The 19,818-nt window shown below is 43.1% G+C and overlaps 1 protein-coding gene across 1 annotated transcript in view; it reads left to right on the forward strand.

Moving 5' to 3' along the window:
- LOC135921347 (uncharacterized) overlaps positions 1–19,818 on the forward strand; it is a 44,655-nt gene that overhangs the window by 3,460 nt on the left and 21,377 nt on the right. The window contains exons 2-5 of the mRNA XM_070528515.1: positions 2,228–2,347; positions 5,397–5,631; positions 9,250–9,316; positions 11,569–11,702. Of these exons, the coding sequence (XP_070384616.1) occupies positions 5,413–5,631; positions 9,250–9,316; positions 11,569–11,702 (420 nt within the window). The 5' untranslated portion in view covers positions 2,228–2,347; positions 5,397–5,412. The remainder of the gene's footprint in view (positions 1–2,227; positions 2,348–5,396; positions 5,632–9,249; positions 9,317–11,568; positions 11,703–19,818) is intronic.

Consider the following 19,818-nt stretch of genomic DNA (forward strand, 5'->3'; position numbering starts at 1 on the left):
TCGCCAAAGAATGAGCATAATGGTGAGGGGACCTGTGGAGGTAGAAGTTCAATGCAGGTATACGGCAGCGCAGCTTCGTGATGGACACTTTAATTTTCCGTGTTCGGCAAAAGTCTCTGTTCCAAGGGTGTAGGAGATGTCCGTAATCCACAGAGTTAGTAATTGCGGAGCCTGATACTGACTGCGTAATGATACTCCTGCGAAATCTGGCAGCAGTAATATAAGCAGTCAAAGGGCAGCAAGAAAGAATCGCGCCACTTATCGATGCCTTGGCTAGAGAGTCTGCAATTTCATTAATCATTAGTCCTTTATGGCCAGGCACCCAAATTAAACGCATGCTTCTCAAGTAACCAGGTACCAATGATTGAAATGTCCTCATCACGCGAGAATCACTAGAAGCAGTAAGGGATGAGCACAATGATAACGAATCAGTGACTATCACGCCTGACGTAGTTGATGGTCCTAATTTGCGTAATGCCAGCACCACGGCCATGAATTCGGCTACAAATATCGGTATGAAATCTGGCAGCTGAAGAGAAAATGTCCAATCGAGAATCTGGAAAATATTCCTTCACCTGGCTTTTCTTCACATTGTGAAACATCTGTAGCAATTACAACGTTTGTCTGAAGGTTTTTCAGGTGATGTTGTAATATACCGTCTAGAATACGGTGTGGAAGTAATTTTGCATAATTAGGAAAGATGTCATCGAATTGCATACCCGTGGCAATAGCTCTGTCGTTAATAGCAAGTACATCGCATATGTGCACGCGCAAAGAGTCAAGTAATTTTTGCATGAATATATTTTGCGGATTATGTAGTCGCGGCCAGATGACACCGAAAAACAATGCAGGTTGTGAAATAAAGATTATTTCGGGATGACGCAGTGGTGATTCATAAATCCTTAAGAACGTCTGCACCGTCAAAAGCCGGAACCTGCCCGAAAGTGGCGGAACATGGGGTTCTATATAAAGAATAGAATTGGCAACAAATTTAGGAAGACCTAAACACAGACGTAATGCTTCTCTTTTTAAGAGGATTAGAGGACGGGACATGTAGGCTGGAGCTCCAGAGAAGAGCTCCAATTCTTGCGCGTTCGGCATCGTCTTCTTCCGCAGCTGGCTCCGTTGTGCAAACAACTATCAGCATCAGCAATGGATCAAGCGTTGTCTTCTTTCACAGCTGGCTTCGTTGCCGCCCATCAATCCAGAGTAGAATTTCACTACTGTTGTTGTAATGGGGAGGCCACGTTTACGGCGGTATGGCGATATGAGCCATTCATTGTCTTACGTGACGGACAGATTTAACAATAGAGGTGATACGCTAACGTGTGTGCGTACCTATCGGCACGATGACCACCAATCAGGACAATAAATATGTTCGTACTTTGGTAAAAATTATGTCACCTATGTGTCGTGCGCTAAACAGCTTCGCTGGTCACCCACCTTCACAGAGTGGAGTGGTTCATGATATTTTTTTTTGAGCGGTGGATTAACAGTTAGCCCACTTGTGTTTTTGGCGGTGCAGCTGTAATTTTGCAGCTTAATTCAGGGGCAAGAAGCAATCAATGCATTTAAGTGGACTGCTGCAATTTCACAGTGCAATTAGTTGAAATATCAATAAACATATGTGGTCCAGTTGTACAGTTAGTTGCATATTTAATGAAATAGAAATAATACATCTATTCAATTCTAACAAGTTGCTACAAAGACAACCCATACGGGTTTCTCCATAGTGGAGCTTCGTAGTTGAAAAATTCGCAAGGTGGAGTTATACACCTACAAAGTGAAGTAATTCACCTTCTTTCCCCGTTGTTAGTTTTCACAAGATTTCTTTGTCAATTGGCGCTGCTTCGAGCTTTTATTGAGTTCCAGTAAATGCTGCCATCTGCTATCCACCTAGTTAGTTTAAACGGTGAAGTGATTGCCCCGGAAAGAAAGTAGGTAGTCCTTTGTTTCAGTCCCAGAACAGGACGAATTTTTCCTCATCTGCAAAGTGTTACCTTCGAGAAACCTGTATTGGTCTCCTTTGCAGCAATTTCGTATAATTGAGTACATGTCTAATTTCCACTTCAATATTTACTTCTCCACCTTGCATGTTTCACAGAATTCCTCTATCAAGTTCCACTCTCATTTGACCAACTTGAGGCTCTTTTGACTACATTTCTTGTCACCCTGGCATTGCATTCGTATTAAGCAAGCAACTATGTACGTGCCTTGTTTTTTTCAGATGATCGTGAAGCTATGGTGCAGTGATAAGACCATCAAGAAACTCGCAGTTGTGAGCAAGCTTGATGCCGTAAAAAGGAAAGCTGTGGAATTTGGAATGTGTCGCGATGAGGACATGAAGGTTTGTAAATGTACTTTGAGCTTATGCTTACCAGTTTGAATATATTCCTAATTCCATGGCAACTAGGAAATACATATAGGAAATGCATAGTATCTTTGCTTTTCGTATTTTCAGGCTGTTATTTGCTCCTGTGAGTGCAGTAGGTGTAGCTGGACTCAATGTTGCTTACAGCTGTTGATGCTGTCAATGGCATGCCTTTTTTCTTCATGCTCTGGCTTGGATAAGCAGCACTGTAATTTTGTTGTAATCCAATAGAAGCCATGTTACATGAAGAGTTGTGCCGGGTATGGATTAGCATGAATTTATAGCACCAGGTGGCAGTCTGAAGGGGTCAGCTGAAGGTGCTAAATGATGCCAAGTTTTGGATGACCTGACATGGTTGCTGCTCATCGTTAGAAGCATTGAATGTCGTATGTGGCTGCTCCTAAGAAATGTGCCTTGTGTTAGTGTTAGTTTCTGTTACGTTTATTTATAATTTAGTCTTTGGTATGCAAAGTGCAGACGACCAACGCAAATGATTTCATTTGAGCTCTGAGGGCTGTGCGATTGGTGTTTTTTTGCAGGATAAGGAGGTTCTGTGCTCACCCCTTCGTAGATTTCTTAATGTAGCTAGAACACACCTGTGGCAAAGCCTGAAATTTGTGCGCATTTCATTTCTGTGTACAAGGTAATAAATACTCTATGCTGCTTGAAGGTCTATCTACTTGATGGAACAGAGGTTGATGAAGAGCCTTTCAGCTGCTTGGCTGAATCAGTTGAGAGTGGCACTCATACGTTCACTGTGTGCAATGGTGAATGGACTTCAGGCAAGTCTATTCAAACGTCACTACTTTTACTGGAAAGGCGCACATGCTAATTTCAGGTACACTTTGTATACCAAATGTTATGGTGATGTAGTGCTGTTGTGGTCTAAGTTGAAGGCTATGCTTCATGCTTTTCAGGCGACGATGAAGTCAGGTCATCGAGCAGCAGAGACCTAGCAACATCTTTCGTTTCTAAGGTAGAGCTCTCTTGGAAAAACCTTAGCCAGGATGTGCTGGATGCCTTAGACAAAGGTGCATATCTTCGGCCACTCGAAAAACAGAAAGTAGTGAGAATGATAGCAGCTGCATGCCGAAAAGTGAAGGACCTACCTTCTGCGAAGGAAATCAGGAACATCGCAAACTATGCTGTCGGCAAATTCTCACATTCACTTGGTGACCCTAACTCCAGCTCAAACTCAGTTTCCTTGGTGGGACTAGCCTACAAGATTGAAACAAGAATTGAGAACACCCGCAGAGGCTGTAAGCGTCTCGCAGATGCACTCTCTAGTAACACAAATACAAAAAAACAAGCCTCGAATTATTCGTATGGCTGCATTTATTGGCAGCCTGCTACTGTCACATTAGCGCCTGATGAGCTAGAATCATCAAAGAAAAGTTTGGCTGACCCAGCATCGAAAGCACCGTGTGAAGAGGACATCCCCCTCAAGAGGAAGGCAATGGCAGAATGCTACCCTTTGATCAGAGCCTTTATAAATTCTTCAGAGCCAGTACACTCAGCCAAGGAAATTAAGGAGATGTGGCCACTACTGTTTAAGAAGGAACATCTTCTCGACCATTTCCAAAGGTATATGTTTCAACGAGCTACTAGGGGAAATTTATTCATATTGTCTAACTATAGTAGTATAAGCAGCTGAAAAGAGAAACTGAAATGGCTGCTTAACTTGAACAAAAGTAAATTGAAAAATTGAGCAAGTTGGCAGTGAGTGACTTCACCATTCTTCTCTGATTGGTCTGATCTGAGCTTGACAACACACAATTCTTAAGAGCTCTGCCCATGTGAGTTCCAGGAGCAAAGTGGAAGTGCCAAGACGAGTGAGAAAGTAGGTAGAAACATGTCACCGTCGGTTCCAGCAGAAGTTGAATTGCCTTTCAGCCTGTCTTCCTGTGTTTGCCTCACACTAGCAGTACCCACAGTGACCTTCATGGTTTCATTCAAGCCGGGGTATGTTGAAGTGGTGCAGAGGCATTCTGTCAAGGCTGTTTGTGGGGCAGTGACTGCCATAACTGCTGTAAAATAGCTCTGCAGTAGACGTCAGCAACGTTGACTACAATAGTACTCTTACTGTCCATATCTTGTGAACAGCAGTTGAAGCAACTGCATCTGAAGCTGGGGCGAGCTTTTAGCTTTAATGTAACTGGAAGCAGCCCAGAGTACCTTTATGAACAAAATAGCAGCAAAGAGGAATTTGCCTCATTCTTTGGGCATGGAAACAATATTTCATAGCAGGCAAAGGAGTTAATTAGGGTGCACTTCAGCAAAATTGATTTATTGATTGATTCTGGAGTTTCGCGTGCCGAAACCAGTGCTCATTATGAGGCACACCGTAATGAAGGGCTCCGGATTAATTTTGACCACCTGGGGTTATTTAACGTCAGCAAGATCCAGACAGAAAGGCTGAAGTACATATAAGCTAAAGAATTTTAGGTTTTCTGTAACGTGTATCAATTTGAAATTTTTTGCACATATGCATACTTGAAACTAAAGAAGCATGTTAAATAAGGCAGTTAAAGTTGTAGGGTGAAAATTGCCGCTTGCATTAGTGGATGCAAAACCACTTATATATCAATGTTTATGCAGCACAGTTAAAGCATGCTGAAACATACAGGGTTTGGAAGCTGTAGGGCATAGAGAAAGCCACTTAGGCCTGGATGATTCAAGAATGTGGGTTATGTATACCCACAGTCTGCAAACCTGCCATCTAGCTTGTGAATTGGTTGGTGATAGCAGGACTGGACTGTTTGGGACTGTTTGGGTTTTTGTAGGAAATGAAAATATGCACCGGTGCTGACTTGCAACTAAACATTCAACCATGGATTGAACACAATGCAGCAAAATCATGTGTTGACTGAGATAACACAAATGTGCTAAAAGATCAATATCAACAGGCTCATGCCTCTACAAGTATTTCCATGTTGTACCAATGTGCCCAGCTCTTTATTCTTCCATATGTAAGAAATATATGGGTACATAATAACATTTTATTCTCTGCATCTCTTTATTTAAGACTTACAGGGGTGCGAATGGATGGAAGGCTGAGCAACATACCCACAGATGTAGTGCTGCTGCTTACATCGTTCTTGCACTCGAACACGGGGCATGACGCAGCGCTGGAGTGGAGTTTGAAGATAACGCAAGCAGAGACCAGTCTGGGTCACAAGGATGCTGCATCGGTCGGTCTTATACCCATTGTGGTGTCCTACTTCAAAGGTGACCCCAGCCAACTCGTACAAGTACATGAGGTAAGAGCCGGTGTTAACATGCATGCATTGTATGCAAGCCACATGTGCACAAGGTTTAGTCAGTTTTTGGGGTGTAATGTTGGCTGTAAGTGATTCGTTAGTGGTCATTCTTTGATTTCTGCTGCATAAGTGCAAGATTGATTACCTTTGCTTTTTTTACAGTTGTATGTGGCTGTACCTTGAATGTACAGCACAATGTGCAGCCTGTAGTTATGTTTTACAGTAGTTTCCAAATATATTGCACACGCAATAACAACTCTCACCCTTTCCTCCACTCCCGCAAACTCGCCGCCAAACAAACAAATTACAGATTTCACCTAAAAACTTACACTAGCAGCATTAACCACGGGAAAATCTCAGAAGGCCTTAGAATTAAGGTTAGATGTGCCCTCGGCTCTTTACCCTTCAGAATATTATTGAAGTGGAATGCTGTCTTAGAAAATGCGTAACTCTCTTTAATTTATATTCTCGACACTGCCGGGAACGACTTATGATAACTACTAATCAGCTTGAGAGCCCAAGTTGATCAGAACTGGAAAAAAGAGAAATTGAACAATTCGCAGAAACTAGGGAGGAAAATCTACTAGATAAATACCAACACAAAGGTATTGTAACCACAGATCCACCCAAGAAAACTGCTATGACTTCTACAGCACATACCTCCACCGATAGTGCTACGAGCGAGCATCCAGAACACTGCAGCAATGTAGTGGACATATCACAGAGCTTAAATCCCGATGAAGTTGATCTCCTCTAACGTGGTCTAACATTTTTTCTCATGAACAACGCAGTAAATGAGTATGAACTCCACAAGGATATAACAGTTTTCAAGGTGCATGCGAATCAAGGGATTCTTTTTCGATAGGCCAGATGTAGGAAAACAGGATAAAGACTCTTAGACCACCTAGCACGTGGACACCGGAAGTCGAACAGTGCCCTTACTTCAATTTGTGCATAAAGCTAATATCAAAGTGCATTCTAGAGTCAATGCGGCGTTGCCGCAAGAGCAAAAATTTGTCCCCCGCTCAACACCAAACTCTTAAGGAACTTGTGGAAAGAATGGATATTGTAATAAAACCTGCAGACAAAGGTGGCAGTATTGTAATCTGGCCTATAGAAAAGTACAAAACTGAGGCCTTCAAACTGCGCAATCCTGCCCATTACACAAAACTTGACTCTAACCCGACTTCGGTTTACAGCAACCTTGTGCAAAGTACAATAGCAGAGCTCCTGTCCCAGGCACTGATCACCGAGTCTGAATATAGCTTTATGATGCCTAAAAACAAAGAAGCAGGCCGCTTTTATCTTCTTGTTAAAAAACATCAGGTTCCCGTACAATAAATATTCACAGCAGAAATCTCAGTTCGGCCTAAAGTGTCTAATAACAACACACCTACCAAGTCACTATCTAAATTCTTAAATCACCACTTGTCAAACATGCCGCACACCCTCCCACCTTTTGTTCAAGACGCCTCACTTCCTTCGAATTATCGACGGCATTAACGCCAACCAAATCCTCTCAGGCAGCGCTATTCTAGTAACTTTAGATGTTTCTGCCCTTTACACTAACATACCCATGTGTGAAGGAATTGAAGCTGTATCAAAGTCCCTCGCAGTCAGTCCTCAAGCGCACGCTCCTGAAGCTTACCTGTCACTCCTTAGGTTAGTTCTCACACCAGACTATTTCGAATTCGTTTCTGCTCACTACCTGCAAACTTTCGGCAAAAGCATGGGAACACTATTCGCTCCCACGTATGCCAACATTTTCATGCGGCAGCTTGAAACAAACCTCATATAAAATCATACCCTTTAACACCCCACACCTATCTGCGTTACATTGACAACATATTTATAATATGGGAACATGGCATAAGTACGCTAACCGACCTAATTAACCTTTTGAACCACTTTCACCCGAGTATTAACATTACAGCTCGCCACTTTCCTAGTCAAATAAACTTGCTCAACACGACGGTCTACATAGAAAATAGAAAACTGAGAACAACACTACCGGAAGCCTATGGATAGCCAGCAGTATTTGGACTACACCAGTCATCATCCGTGACACTGCAAGCGAGGAATTTTCGGCGGACAAGCAAAACGAAGAAGAAAATTTAGTGAAGACAACGATTATATCCATCATCTGAATGACTTTAAAGCAACGCTAGCAGAAACTATCGACACATTCCTCTCGACAGGACTTAAGACGTCGCACCAAGATTGAACAGGCAGCCGGAATTAGCTAAGAAACAGCCTACATCAGAATCTTAGAGCCCACCAGTTTTTATAAGAAAATGTTCTAATGCACTCCCGAACATAAAGAACATCGTACAAAAATAGCACCCAATATTATCAAGTAACGAGCAACTGATAAAAGTGTTCCTGGTGGTACCAAGAGTGACCTATTGCTGCAACAGAAATTTTAAACACATGTTGGTGCATGCAAAAGTCAGCTAACATCATTTCACCCTAATAAAAGCATGCTCACACACGCTGCTTCCTCCACCGACGTTGAGAGCACAACTTTCTCCTGAATTCTACACCCTCGCCGCTAACACACCTTCCGTAGTCTCCTCGCCAACCCGCCTTACCCTCTCTCCCCTTTAGAAGAAACGTACCTATATATACTGTGCCGAAGGGAGCATATGTCACCTTGAAAAAGACAAGTCCACTTGTTGAAACATTGGCTGTGGCTTTCACCTTGTTCTTGTGTTTCTCATCATCTTGAATTTCCATCTCCCGCATTCCCCTTGTTTTCCCAGTAGTTTTCAAATGTAATTGGGCTAGATAATTCTAAGTATCTCTGTGCCACACTACCGCATTAGATTTCTCACTCTTTTAACACTGTGATGCAGCTGATGCCTGATACTAGAAGCACTGTAATTCAGGCAAATGTTTCCACTGTAAAACCATTGGAACTGTCAGGCTAAAGGTTATACATTATTTATAAGGTTCAAGTTTCAACACTTAAACTGGAAAAACAGTCAATCCATGCTTATGTGAGCAGGAAAGGTGGTGTTATGATTTGTTACTGGTGATGTTATTCTTTCAATTGGGTGTAGGCGTCTAAGGTTCTACCATGTTCAACCATTATCTTTCTAACCTCAAATGATTGGATATATTTGACTACAGATCCCCAAGGATTATCACAAAGGGCCTTTTCATGAACGTTAGGCAAACTAAACAAGTCAATCTCACAATTGTAAGGATTTAAGCACACAAGCACACAAGTTCCCTAAACCAGTGCAGTTATCATGAGCATGCGGCTCTGTTTTGAACCGATCAGAAGAAATGCTATGATATGTTTGCTTTGTTTCTCAATCGTTTTGTATTTCCAGCACACACAGACAGGCCTAGATACAATATAGAGACCTAATCAGCAAGCTCTTTCTCTCGTATGCACTTCTTGGTTATAAAAATAAGACATGCATTTTTAGATTATCAAAAAGTAGACTTCGTGCCTCACTGACCAGATGTCCTGGTCCAGACACTAAGCACAGATCTACAGCAAATGTGTTTCAGTTGGAACTAACCTACATTTCAAATGCACAAAAATGTTTCATTCTCTAAAATTTATGTGATTACTTTAAGCTGTGGTTGCACTCTTTTTTGTTTCAGGCTTCAACAGAAATGACTGGCAATTTTCTTAACACCCGGCCCGTTTCCCCTGTCGCAGTTGCACTTGGTGAGCTTTCTCAGCCTTTTTTAATTTACCAATGTTTTAAAATACGTCCTATACCCAAAAGTCTGAAACGCACTCTTCATCATGAAGAAAAGCAAGTAACTGCAAAGGTCGCGAGGAAGTTTCTGAAGAGCTAGATAGTGTATGTCACCAAATGCTACATAACAAAATCATCGTAATCTATCTAATGCCTATTCCCACAGCTGTGGCTGCTTCATGGCCCAATTACAGCTGTTGACTTGTTTGGGAGCTGCTTACCAGTCCGATTGTCGATACCAAACTAAACATAGATGTAATTGCAACAAAGCATAGAAAAATGGCACCTGGAAAAAAAGTTAAACCTGAGACTGTGATGAATTTCTTCTACAGAAAGCTAGAGTAGCTTATTGCATTAAGATCAATCAGCATAAATGACTAGGTATGTTTGTGGCTTGCCTGTCACGCTCTTCGGTTTATGCTATGTTCCTAAACGAATATGTTTCCACAAAGCAGGCTTCATGCAGTTGGTAATGTTCAAGCACCTGTTGCTACACTCGTATATGTTTCAACTGAATATGTTGAAACAAATAGTGAGCTGTGGCTTTTCTCAGGTGCCATTCCATCAGAGCTGAGAGGGTACTTATTTGTGACTAATTATGGCAATGTGCAGCCAGTAGTAAATTGATTTGATGTAGACATTGCTGCAGCAGTTGGTGGTACTTGGAATGGAGACTCTTGTTAGGAAAAGGATCTTCATATAGAGTTGCCAGCTCTGTTCACCACCAGTGACTTACCAAGAGCCTTTCGGCTCATTCTTCAATGCTGAAGCAAGGTGGAGGGCACAGGGGTCTCCCACCTAAGTACTCTTGGCAAAGCTGAGACTTGAGTGATCAGCTCCATGGTTAGAAAAAACAAGCTGCACGATGGACTTTGTTCCTATCATTCAAACGATCTGTAACATAACACTGCATTTCTGAATGTTGGGGTTGTTTAATGCAGCATTTAACATTAACGTCATTTCAGTTAAGCACGATTACTCCAAAGTGACCTGAATAGTCGAAAGAGCAACAGGGCTTGGCTAGTGTTTTATTGTATGTATATATGGACTGTGAATTTGAGTACACGAAAACATTTTGCAATGACTAGCAAAATAACCTGTACATTCTTTATCACGTAAAGGGGTTCAGGACAAGCACCAGAACACCCATATGCCCTCCTTGCTTTAACTTCGCATTGTCAATGAGCAAGCCAAATGAGCCCGCCGGATACAATGAACATACATGTGTATCATCTAGCGAAACACATCCCTAAAATTATAACCTAGAACGCTTCAACTATCTCAAAAATAAAACATTTTGTGTGTCTGCTCTAAATAACTCTAAAATTCAAAGTTATGTGTACGAAAGATTTCTCCAAACTAGTTTTTCACTGGAAGCCCTGGTAATCTTCATGCAACCACTTATGTTAAATGAAGGAGTGAATGAGACAAGAATTGGCAGTTCGAGGATTTGACTCACACAATAGAACCTTTATAGATACGATATAATGCGATTTCTCGTTTAGTTTCTTGGCCCTGATGTCACCGGTACACTGCTCAAGCACTCAACTGCCATGAACGTTTATCAACGGAAACGTGAAATGTCTTCAAACTAACAGGATATCATTACATGAATAGAAGGCGTCGAAGAGACTTTGGTTACAGCTTGAGACAGTGAGCAAAAGAAATCAATGCAGCACAGGTGTTTCAGGGGATCACGAACAATGTCAGGTTCAGACGTAAGCTGAAGCTGAAGAACACCGTTCGCACGGTTGATAAGTGCAGAGTGGACAGACAAGAAGTCCTGTCCAAGGATCACATCATGAGGACGCTGCTTAAGAGCGACAAATAAAACAGTATCCTCATGAACACTGTCACTGACAGGAGTGGTGCACATTCTATCATAGGCATACTTTCATCTGTGGCTGGTGTAGTGCGCTGTACAGCAGGCATGAGCGCTTTTCTCAATTGACTGTTGCGGTTATCGTTCTTGGCTGGTAGCTGAGTGGCAGTTTTGATGAGGGCAGATAACTGGGAACTTGGAGAGGATTTTAAATGCTCTGAGCCCTTTTAGCTAAGCAGTTGTATTCATTTTTATTTGCACACCCCCACTTCCAGATTGACTAATTTCTGATCTGCCTGTAATGCCTTTCTTATTAACCACTGGAGAATAAATGAATAATACTGCTCAGCGTGTATTAACAAAGATATATGTTTCTCACTGTCTGCTTTTTTCCAGGTCAGTCCATCTTTCAATCCACCTGCCATCTTTTTGTGGATAGGGAGCTCATAATGCCAAACATCGGCTTGAAGCTGGCTATTCAGTACCTGTTTGCTGTCCACTACTGCTTGAACATCGAATATGATGCACGTGTAGGGGCAACTCTTGAATTTCTTCAGAGGAGAGTACCTCTTGCTTCTTGAGACATTTTTTCTTGAGACAATAACAAAGCAACTCTCTTCAAGACACCAGGCAACCTCACTCTAGAAAAACACTAAAGACATTAGCATTCAACAAGGCGAAACACTACTATGAATGGTATAACCCGATACACATAAATCAAAGCTGAGCCTATTGAAAAAATAGAAATGTGCATCTGCTTTGGATTGTATGGTAGTCAAAATTAGCAGAGTTCAGTGCAATTAGCAAAAATTGAATTTTAAGCACCCTAAATATTTGTAATCGAGTATGAAACCGGCAATTCGTGTTAGTAATTTGTTTATTACGGGTATTTCTACTACTGTAGCATGTCCTTACAGGCTAACTTTCACGACTTGGAAACAAGACACAAAATTTTGATTTTTTTGCAGGGTTCTTCCTCTCTTAACTGCAATATCGCCTGTAAATTGCAACTGCGCCATCGCACATCCCACATAAAACTATGTATCTGCCGCCTGCACATACTTCTTTGTACCCGACATCCTTCGTTAAGACGGCCGCCGATCAAACTGTACCATTTCAAGGCCACTATAGAAGAAATTTTTCTTTATCGAACAGACCCCGCCCGTCATGTGATACTCTGACAGAGGTGTTTGAGGAATTAATAAATTATTTGAACACAGCAGACAGTAGGTATTCCACAGAGCTAACGTGGAACACAGCTATGTATCGCGATAGATAGCCTTTATTAGCTCGTTTATTCGCCTTGCTTTTTATAACATGTGCTATTAGCACTAAAGGGAAGGGTGAATATAGGTGACCTACTTGCTGTAAAATGTGCGCTACAGTTGGCAGTTCTCAACTTTTTTTTTCTGTAAAAGTTTCTTTTAGCCGAGACTGGCCAAGGTAACACTGCATGGTATTACCTTGTCTGTTATGCCCTGCCATATTTACAGCTTAACCACAAAAAGCAGGTATTGATGGTCTGAAGGAAGCATGTGAGACTAAGCAGTATACTTTGCAAGTTGTATCTGCAAGTTACGGTGACATGTATTGGTGTACTTAATCTCCCTTACACCTGTACAGATAACGCTGCCTGTCGACAATATTACTCAAGAAAATGAACACAAGGCAGATTTATTGGACTAGTGTCCTTGGGTTTTATTTTTATTATACTGATTTTGACTTCTCCACCAGGAAGACATGCCATCTTTCATTTCTGCATTGTGTTACATTGAAAGTATCACTTTTTCTTTGCTGAGGTTTGGCAGTTTCAAGCTAAATGTTATCATGTTATCACTTCCTGTATATTTAAGAACAACGGTTTCAGTTAGTCCATCACTGATTATGCCTGTTAAGAATGCAGGAACAGATATACATATACAAGCTGTTCATTACATGGATACTGTCATGGCTGCACATATTTCCATTGCAGCGTGGAACAGCCTAGCATGAGTGCCAAGATTTGGATAGATGATTGTCCGTAGCTGCAGATATCTGTGTGTATCTACTGGTAGGGACTGAAATTACGTGCGCAGGTTAGTAGAGGATGCAGCACCAACCTGGAAATTCAATTTAGTTACCACAATGGTTTTTTTGCATAGCTGTTTTTAATTGCATTTGTCACCTGCCTATCTCTTATTCATTCCAGATACCTCGTCGGCACATCAGAAGAGGAGGGCACATGCCAGGAAATTAAAAGGAGCAAAGGTGCCCGTTCGAAAGATCTGGCGGCGTGCGCAGAGATTGCGCCATTCCAGAAGAAATAGAGCTCTGTGAGCCTGTTATTATTGCTTCGTTGACTTCAGGTACTGACTTGCATTTCCTGCTTTTCATTTTCAGCTCCTCTGATGGCCGAAGACAGGCTCATGTTCTGGCTGACGTACATGTTCCTTGAATACACAATTGAAAATTGACCTTCTTGTGTTTGTCTTTTTTCCAAAAACTATCCTGAGTATTCATGTAACCTTTATGGAGTATCAATTATTACTGCATAAAAGACATTTGGTGGTGTTAGAAAAGGAGAAAGTTCACCAACAAAAGTTCAGCTCCCAATTCCTATACAAGGACCAAAAGGTCGTTTTGTTCATTATTCTGGCTAACATCTTTATTTCCTAATGGACTCAACTGCACGAGTTCCACTGTAATTACACTACGTAACAGATGGCTACAACAATAGGGAATGCTGCACAAGACGGAAGGAAAGGAGTGACACACGAGCACCTGTAGCAATCGCTGGTGTTGAGATTCATTTTCTTCCGTCTACTTATGTTGCATCATTTTATGATAGTATTTACATTACTCATGAAACCTGCACAACAGCACAGCAACCGTACAAATTCATTACGGTGTCAGTCTAGTCACAATTTCTCACAGGTGAGATCCCTTGTACGCCAGTTGCAGTTCCGACCGTGAACTTGCATGTTACAGTAATATAACCGTTCACCCGTGGTGCGGCATTGAGAATGTTGGTAGGTAACTACGCCTATAAAAGTTTTCATTCATGGTACGCCATCGGCAACGTTGGGAGGTACTACGGCTTTAACGGTAGTTTCTTGTGGCACGGGATTGGAAATGTTAAGGAACACTACGGCTTCAAAGGTAGTTTCTCGAGTTACGGCATTGATAATGTTGGTGGGTAACTACGGCTGCAGTAGTATCATGTAAGGTTACGGGAACTGCCTGGCATCAAGAGTTAGCAGGTTGTTTTACCGTAATATGAAGGTGGTTTTTTAACAGTGTAGCTATGCGCCAATTGGCTCAGTTTAGTACTATTCCGAGAAGAAACACCACCGACGTGCATTGCAGGGTACTGCCGAAACCGCTGGGCGTTTGCGTTATGCATCAGCTCTTCCGGCCCATGCTAAGCACTCATTAGAGGCATAAAAGAGAAGATAGTACAAAAACAAAACACCGACATACCTTGATAACCTTGTGCCTGCTGACGACCTGACACCACGGCAGACATGGCGAGAATAAGAAATCAAGTGTCACAGATCCGCATCGCAACCTAAAAGGGGTTAGTTGTGAGAACGGAAAGGTTCGCGCTATCTTCTGCAGCCCTTCAGGGAGCACAGCATAGTGCAGCACGGCTCAGCCATAGAGAAAGCTCAGCGCCAGCATTGGAACGCAAGCTCACATATGCCCGCATACGATTGCATGCTGCGTCATTGCAGTGGATGCGCTTATGGTGACGTATGGCAGGCAGGGTACTGTGAGAATAATTGATAATTGGGCAATAATGCTGAGCAAAATCTCTTTAAATCATTTGACTTTTCTGACGTCTTTGAACACCATTTTTCATTTAGTGACAAATTTGTGGCGTGCTTCCGGCTCCCTACTTTCGAGCATGCTTTCGACGCACGTGGCCTTCGAGATCGGGAGAAAGTGTCGGAGGCCACGCTTCCACACGGGAAGTTTCATCATCATCATCAGCCTGGTTACGCCCACTGCAGGACAAAGGACTCTCCCATACTTCTCCAACTACCCCAGTCATGTACTAATTGTGGCCACGTTGCCCCTGCAAACTTCTTAGTCTCATCCGCCCACATCACTTTCTGCCGTCCCCTGCTAGGCTTCCCTTCATTTGGAATCCAGTCCGTAACCCTTAATGACCATCGGTTATCTTCCCTTCTCATTACATGTCCTGCTCATGCCCATTTCTTCTTTCTTGATTTCAACTAAGATATCATTAACTCGCGCTTGTTCCCTCACCCAATCTGCTCTTTTCTTATCCCTTAACGTTACACCCATCATTCTTCTTTCCATAGCTCGTTGCGTGGTGGAGTTGCGCATTTGCAAACTTTGAGTTTCTATTTGTTTATTCAAGTTTATCGATTTCATGCATTTTTGTGAAAAATTTCTATGTGTGAATCAAACTTCTATTTGCTGCATCACTGCAAATTAACTTTCTCTTAAATGCAACAAATCTGATTCAAATCAGTGCAGCGGTTATCTCATAAAAGCATTCCTGCGTTTTACATGTGTTTGATTAAAGCTTCTTATTCTGGACGAGTTGGTGCATAGTTCATTTGACAAGTATAACAACGCTAACACATGCAACCACAAAGGAACAAGGTGGGGCACAAGCGCTGAATATCAACTAAATTTTACTTGCGGAAGACGGACATCTTATATAAGGCGAAAGACAGATGAAGTGGAAGGGAGCGATACAATCGGGAAAAATTATACCGCGCATCGATGAAAGTACGTGCAGGCAATCAACAGAAACAGAAACAAAAAGAAAAACAGAAAACAGCAACCTATACTAAAAGACAACCAATTCAGTATTTGGTCACTTCTAAATATTCAAGCTCTGCAGCAAATAGTGACAATGAGGCGGTGCTCACGCGCTTGATGCTATATTTCTTTATGTGGAACGCTTCAGAATTGACTCGCACCGTCTTGTCGGTGCTCTTACTTAGAACCTTTGTTTCTCCAAACAGAGCCCGCATCATCTGCGTTTAATTACGTGCTCGACCAAATGTGCGTACTAGCCCTTTAAATCACTTAAATTTCGGGCATCGTCCCCCAAGCAGCCATTGATGCAGCGGCAGGCTTGGCCGGTATAAAGCCTTCCACACTTCAAGGCAATAGCATAATTACGACGAAGGCGCCAAATAAGTATTACACCAGCACGTGCTCAGGAATAACATAGACCACTGCTGTGGAACACTTGACGAATGGCTTTTCATGTTTTACCTCACAGCCTCTTTGTTTAGTGTTGCAAACGCGTGGGCACAACTGTGCCAGCTTGCTCGGTGCCGAATAAACGACGGACACCTCATGCCTGTTGGTTATCTTCTTGAGGTTGTGCGAATTCTTGTGCAGGTACGGCACAACCAAAGGCTTGTCGTTCTTCAGAAGGTCATCTTCTTTGTATTCCTAGGTTTAGCTTGTCAAGGAGGGTCTCAGAAACAACAATCATTACCGCCAAGGGGAACCCCACCACTAAAGGTCGGCTGGCCTAATTTTCAAAACTTTTCTGCGTTAGGCGTGGGCACGCTTTTTGAAGAGACGATTCCAAATAGTACGACGCTATAGCCCTTTTCATAGTTTTTCAATCCGCCGAATCATATGCAATGGTATGCAGAACTTTATTTAGGTCCTGGGGGATCCGTCTGGGACTGATGCGGGCTGCTCCCACGTCGGGATAGAGAGGCCAAGCCCCTGTGCCATCGCACGGGCCCTCTGGACAGTCTTGAGTTGGTCCACCAGCACTTCCCTGTGAACCGTCCACTGCCACCACTGTTCACCTTGAGCACCATCACCGGCCAACGCCAAGCCGCGCCAAAAGATTTGTTCTAAATCGAGCAAACCCCCACACATACTACAATAGACTGAACCCCCCCCCAGTTTGGAATAATTTAGGTACGTTAGGTACATTCGTGTCTGCAGAAGCCTTAATGTAACCGCCTGTGGCCTACTTAATTTTAGATGTGGCAGGCGGAATGCCCTGCGCCCTAATTAAAAGTGGTTGGTGATCTCGCTGTAGGTTAACAGCTGGTCTCGGAAGTCAGGAGCGAGAAATCCAGCCCGTTCATGGAGTTCATGGCATACTAATCCTCGTGCCGCCATGTTCACCACCTTGTTTAGATTATGCGGGGCTTTCTCCACTGACCCTATGAGCGCCGGGAACCATGTAACTGTATGCGCAGTGATATCCCTACCATGCAGCAGTTTGTTAGCCGGTTCCACAAATCCCCTCGAGAAGGCTTTAATCGCAGATCGCGAGTCACTAAACACCAAAACACTTCTTGGGTCAATTAGTGCTAGAGCAATAGCCACCTGCTCAGAGACCCCCCGAACATTCGTATAAATGAAGCGGCGTTTCGAACACTCTCTTTGCCATCTACAACCGCCACCAAATAAGCATCTTTCCCATTAATCCATGCCGCGACAACAAACGCAGGCTCCTCCTCCTGATCCTTTGCCTGTCGCAACAAAGCCCTAGCTCGCGTAACCCTCCTCCCTACATTGTGCACAGGGTACACATTCCACGGAAGCCAACGAAGCGTGATATTGGCCCTAAGGTTCACCGTCAACTCGTGTAGTTTCACCCCATCGCGCGACATAGCCGACGATTCTCCAATTGACTCTAAAATATACCTACCCACTGGTTTACCTAGCAACCGCTCTCTCTGAGCGGTACGCCGAGCCTCGGCAATTTCATCTAAAGTATTTGCAAACCCAGCCGCAACAACAACCTACAGGCAGACCAAGCACCGGCTTAACGGCTTTTATGATTAAAGCTTGCAACTTATCTTTCCTCCCCCATTCCAATTTAGCATAGCTGCCACATACGAGAAATGACACATAATAAATGCGTGAACTAACCGCATCGCACGTTCTTATCCTAAACCTTTATGCCTATTAGAGACCCGCCGTGGTTGCTCAGTGGCTATGGTGTTAGGCTGCTGAGCACGAGGTCGCGGGATCGAATCCCGGCCACGGCGGCCGCATTTCGATGGGGGCGAAAACACCCGTGTACTTAGATTTAGGTGCACGTTAAAGAACCCCAGGTGGTCGAAATTTTCGGAGTCCTCCACTACGCGTGCCTCATAATCAGAAATTGGTTTTGGCACGTAAAACCCCATAATTTTGTGTGCCTATTAGAGATCCTTCTGATAAGTCTCATGGCCTCCTCCGTCTTTTTGATAATACGCTGAATGGTTCTAATATTCGATCCCTTCACTTCAACTACAAAACTCAGGACCCTGATTGCTTCACCTATGAGTATCAACGACCCTTCCTTAGTATGCATTCTAATGCAACGCTCAACTTCCGGTACCCAATCCTTCAGCCTACGACCTAGCTTCTTAGATTTGAAGATCAACAACTCCGACTTTTTAGCGGAGCACTTGAGCCCCATAAAGCACAAATATTCTTCCTTAAGTGTTACCGCCTCCTGCAGCCTAGCCTCGAGCTCTCAATCACTACCACCGACGCACCGTATGTTAACGTCATCCGCGTAGATAAAATAGCCAATACCTTCGACGGTGTCCAATGTATTAGTCAACTTCGACATCGCCAGACTGAATAACATAGGCGAGAGTACGGATCCCCTACGGAGTACCACAACAACCCAATTTAATGAGTTCCGAATTGATCTCCCCAAACCTAAGACATTTCCTTCTATCCATAAGGAAAGCCGACAAAATGGAAAAGCTGCTGCCCGATATTCAAGCTCGATAGCACCCGTAGAATAAAAGAATGTCGGATTTTATCAAACGCTTTTTCCACATCAAGTCCAATTAGTACCTTAGTATCCCTCGTCCGCCGGTCAAGGAGCTGATGCTTAACCCTGATCATAGCATCCTGAGTTGAGAGGCCTGGCCTCAATCCTATCATCGAATGTGGAAAGAACCCATTGCCCTCAACATAATGTGTTAGCCTATTTAAAATGACATGCTCAGTGACTTTCCCCAAGCACAATGTCAGGGAAATTGGTCTGAGATCTCCAAGCCCTATGGCATTCCCCGGTTTGGGTATCAGAACAATAGATGAAGTTTCCACTATTCCGGGAAAGAGCCTTCCTTCCATCGTCTATTGATGTCCTGCGTAAGCAACTCAATTGACCCATTGTGTAGATTCTGTAACATTTTATTCGTAATCCCATCCGGTCCTGATGCCGATCGACCATTAGGATTCTGCAGCGCCACCATTATATCCCTTTCAGTAAATTCCTCATCCATAACTCTATTCTCATCCCCACTATACTCCGAAATCATGTCAGGTGAATCATGCCAAGTCTCCAACGGAAGGAATTTCTCAGCCAAATCCTTCAGAAACTCCTGCTCCGTGGAGTCCCGACACGTCTGATGGACTAGCTTACGTATCATAGTCCTCTGATGAGCGAACTCCAGGCACCTCCCCTCTTAATACGACCATCAATAGAATTTCATATTTCAGCCCGTTGATGCTTGCACAGTACCCGACAATGATCTTCAATTTCCCCAATAATCCTTGTTATACGTGTTCTAAGCCTTCTATTCAACCTCTGACCCTTCCATCTCGCTAACATCGACTGCTTCGCTTCCAACAAATGCGCCAGGCGACTATCCTTTTGTTCTGTGTCAATATTGGTCTTAAGTTCCTTAGTGCTCGCCT

This window comes from Dermacentor albipictus, unplaced genomic scaffold (genome assembly GCF_038994185.2).
Source record: "Dermacentor albipictus isolate Rhodes 1998 colony unplaced genomic scaffold, USDA_Dalb.pri_finalv2 scaffold_12, whole genome shotgun sequence".
Taxonomy (NCBI): Eukaryota; Metazoa; Arthropoda; class Arachnida; order Ixodida; family Ixodidae; genus Dermacentor; species Dermacentor albipictus.